The sequence below is a fragment of the Misgurnus anguillicaudatus genome, chromosome 22 (assembly GCF_027580225.2).
Source record: "Misgurnus anguillicaudatus chromosome 22, ASM2758022v2, whole genome shotgun sequence".
Lineage (NCBI taxonomy): Eukaryota > Metazoa > Chordata > Actinopteri > Cypriniformes > Cobitidae > Misgurnus > Misgurnus anguillicaudatus.
The window spans coordinates 11267493-11270866 of record NC_073358.2 but is presented as its reverse complement, the minus strand read 5'-3'; the positions used below and the strand labels follow the sequence as shown (position 1 = coordinate 11270866).

General features: G+C 40.2%; 1 protein-coding gene across 1 annotated transcript; it reads right to left on the bottom strand.

Annotated features, from left to right (window-relative positions):
- Positions 1 to 239: 239 nt before the first annotated feature.
- Positions 240 to 2874, bottom strand: fzd9a (frizzled class receptor 9a). The gene has a single exon (XM_055200913.2). It carries the CDS (start codon positions 2348 to 2350, stop codon positions 566 to 568), a length of 1785 nt encoding a protein of 594 aa, XP_055056888.2. The 5' UTR covers positions 2351 to 2874; the 3' UTR covers positions 240 to 565.
- Positions 2875 to 3374: the final 500 nt, after the last annotated feature.

Below are 3374 nucleotides of genomic sequence, written 5' to 3'. Positions count from 1 at the left end.
CAGCTAAGGCTATGAACCCCCAAAAACTATCTTTAATAAATTAGCTGCAAAATAAAATTATTAATTTCAAGGAAGCTTCAAGTCTAGCTAAGAAACACCATTAATTCCCACTTACCTATTTTGTTTCTGCAGTTGGCTGCATTTGTGTACTTTTATTGTTGCATGAGAGCATGTGAACAATTATCTAATATAATATTTACCTTAAAACCAATCCTAATAAAAATAAGAAGAGAAAATATACTGTAATAAATGTTTTATTGCTCCTTACTTGAGTCAAATATACTGTCAAATTATTTTAAATTATCTTGTCACATTTGTCCTTATATACAGTATATTACATACAGCAGTAATCTATCCAACCAGCATTACTTAAATACTTATAATAAATAAACTGTTCAGCCTTGTAGCCAAACACACCAATACATGTTTTCTGGTTTAGCAACCTTCCCTTTATTTACCTCAGAAGTGCATTTAATGTGGGGAAAGATTTATAAATGCCCAAACATCTTATTATGATATAGTGCTTTTAGGTCTGTGCATGGAAGTGGCTCCAAACCATGTAGTCTCAAACATGTGTGGGGTTGTCTGTGTACACATCTGTTTTGTTCATGTGAAGCGTCACAGCCGGCGCTTTGTAATGGCAGTGGGAGCCACTGCAGCTGACACTAGAGCGGGGCTTGCGGTTCGACCGCGTGGCCATCCTCCTATTACACAGTCCCTGCCAAGTCTGAAGTGTTTTTGAGCTCCATACCCAAACTCCACTGGTTATACCCACTACCAATGACATAAAAATTTTCAGCATGAACACAGCTACTGTGGGCACCGAGGAGTCCAGTGAGCAGTCCTCACTCCTGCGACCGGGAAAGGAAGTGCACTTGCTTTCCAAGGCTTGGAACTTCCAGTATTCCATATTCAGTCTTTCATAGAAATAGCATATGATGACAATTGTAGCAGGCACTGTGTAGAGTATCGAGAAGACTCCAATCTTCACCATGAGCTTCTCTAGCTTTTCTGTATTGGTGCCGCCAGTTTTCATAATTTTGCGGATATGGAAAAGTGCCACAAAACCGGTAAGAATAAAAGAGGTCCCAACAATGAGATAACAAGACAGGGGAATCAGTACGAAACCAGTGAGAGCATTAGTGTCCATGCTACCCACATAACAGAGTCCTGTCAACTCATCTCCAGCCACCTTCCTCATAGTGAGGATGACTATGGTCTTAACTGCAGGTATACCCCAGGCAGCCATGTGAAAGTAGCTGCTGTGTGCCTCAATAGCCTCATGACCCCATTTTCTTCCTGCAGCAAGAAACCAGGTAAGCGTGAGGATGACCCACCATATCGAGCTGGCCATGCCAAAGTAGTAGAGGATGAGAAAGACTATAGTACAGCCTGTGCTCTCCAAACCCTCCTGAATGATGTACAGCTCTCCATTTTCACGATCACACGCAATATTCTCAGCCCCAGACACCGAGCGAATGATGAAGGCCACAGAGTAGACATTGTAACACATGGACAGGAATATAATAGGGCGCTCGGGATACTGAAAGCGTTGGGGATCAAGGAGAAAGGTCAGAACTGTGAAAGCAGTAGAAATGAAGCAAAGTGTTGACCACACCACCATCCAGATGAAGGCAAAGTCTTTATCCTGTCTCGACCAGTAGACATCTACTGTAGATGAGCATCGAGGTGCACAGGACTCACTTTTCTCCACATACTGAAATTTCTCAGAGTTATCACAAGACCTTGAGCTGCTCGAGGAATGTCCACTCCCAGCTGTAGGTTGTTTGGAGCGCGGTGGCACTGGCAGCATACCCTCACCTTTCTTAGTTTCGGGCTGAGTGTCATTTTCAGGAGCTTCGATGCACAGTGCATTAGGGTCATTGTTAGTTGGAAGCTTTGAGCAATCCAATGAGTCTGGCCAGCCAAAACTGAATTGTTTCATAATAGGTGAACACCTCTGCCTTGCCTGCTCACACATAGGGCGGCATGCCGGGATAGTGGCGGACACCTGATCAGCACACATTGGCACATACAGAGAGCATAGGAAAAATCGCAGGTGTACATCACATCCATATGCCACCAATGAAGCAAACTCATTCAATTTAATACCTGCCTCCTCTTGACTTTCATATTTCAAAAAATTGGGCATTCGTGTCATGTTGTAGCCGATTCCCTGGCACATGGGAATGGTGATGGGTTCACATTTTGCTGGACGGCCATGCTCAATGTCATATCCTCCAATCTCTAATGTATTTCCAGCAATCGCAAATAGGAAAAGTAAAATCACAATCTTTATGCAATTGACCATTGTGACAATGTTAGGAAAAATAAAAACATCCACTGCCATGCATGCGCTATTTTATGGTACTGCCGTAGCAGAAATTATTATTAATGTTTGTTTACCCAAGTTGTATTTAAATGAAGAAAAAGTCATGGTCCCTCGATTATTTACGTGCATCTTCATTTGTATAGAAAACCTTTGTAATGTCCTGAAAAAAAAGGATTTCAAATGAAATTAAAATAAATCCATTGTGATTTAGTCTTTAAATATAAATCCAAAACGTCTACGCATTCGTCGACAATTGATTCATTTGAAAGTCGCTTCGCAAGACTAACAGCTGTCAGTACTGAATGTCAAAATCAAAACAGCCCGGTAAACGATTTCAAACTTAAAAACAATCTTGTTTCAAACGGGTGTCGCTCAAATACCCGTTCCCGTTCATATCCGCGAGAATTAACTTTCATGAAGAAGCAGGAGAAGTTAAATGATCCATGTCCGAAAACTTCCGATATTATAAAGCTCATCGCTATACAGTCACTCGCTTTACAGTCAGTGCTCGTCCTCGTTGTGTGGTTAAAACGGAGCGTAGATCAGTGACTAGCTCCTCCTAATATTCCACCCTCATAGCAAAACTTAACATCAATAGAAGCGCTTTGCAGGCAGCTCATGACTTCAAGAGGAGTGGACAATATAGAGAACAAACAGCGGAATGATATAAACAGATATGTTGAAATTATTGAAGCATTAAATAAAACACCGAATTTTGCATTAAAGATTGCATTTTTACAAGCATAAAACTGTGTGGCAACACTTTAAAATAATAATGTTGTATTTGTTAACATTAGTAAATGCATTTCCTAACATAAAATAACAATGAGCAATATTTTTCAGCAATTGTTCATATTTTTTAATGTTAGTTAATACCAACACAATTGTTTGTACAGTGTGCATTAATACGGTTAAGCTATACGTGTTATATTGTTCGTTGTTAAAAAGATAGTTCAGCCCAAAATTATAATTTTATCATAAATCACTTACCCATGTGTCATTCTAAATCACCAAGTGCTCCGATGGTCGTCAGAACACATTT

What these genes read in the sequence shown, in the direction of transcription:
- fzd9a (XM_055200913.2), bottom strand. Translation starts at nt 2,350, where the DNA reads ATGGCAGTGGATGTTTTTATTTTTCCTAACATTGTCACAATGGTCAAT.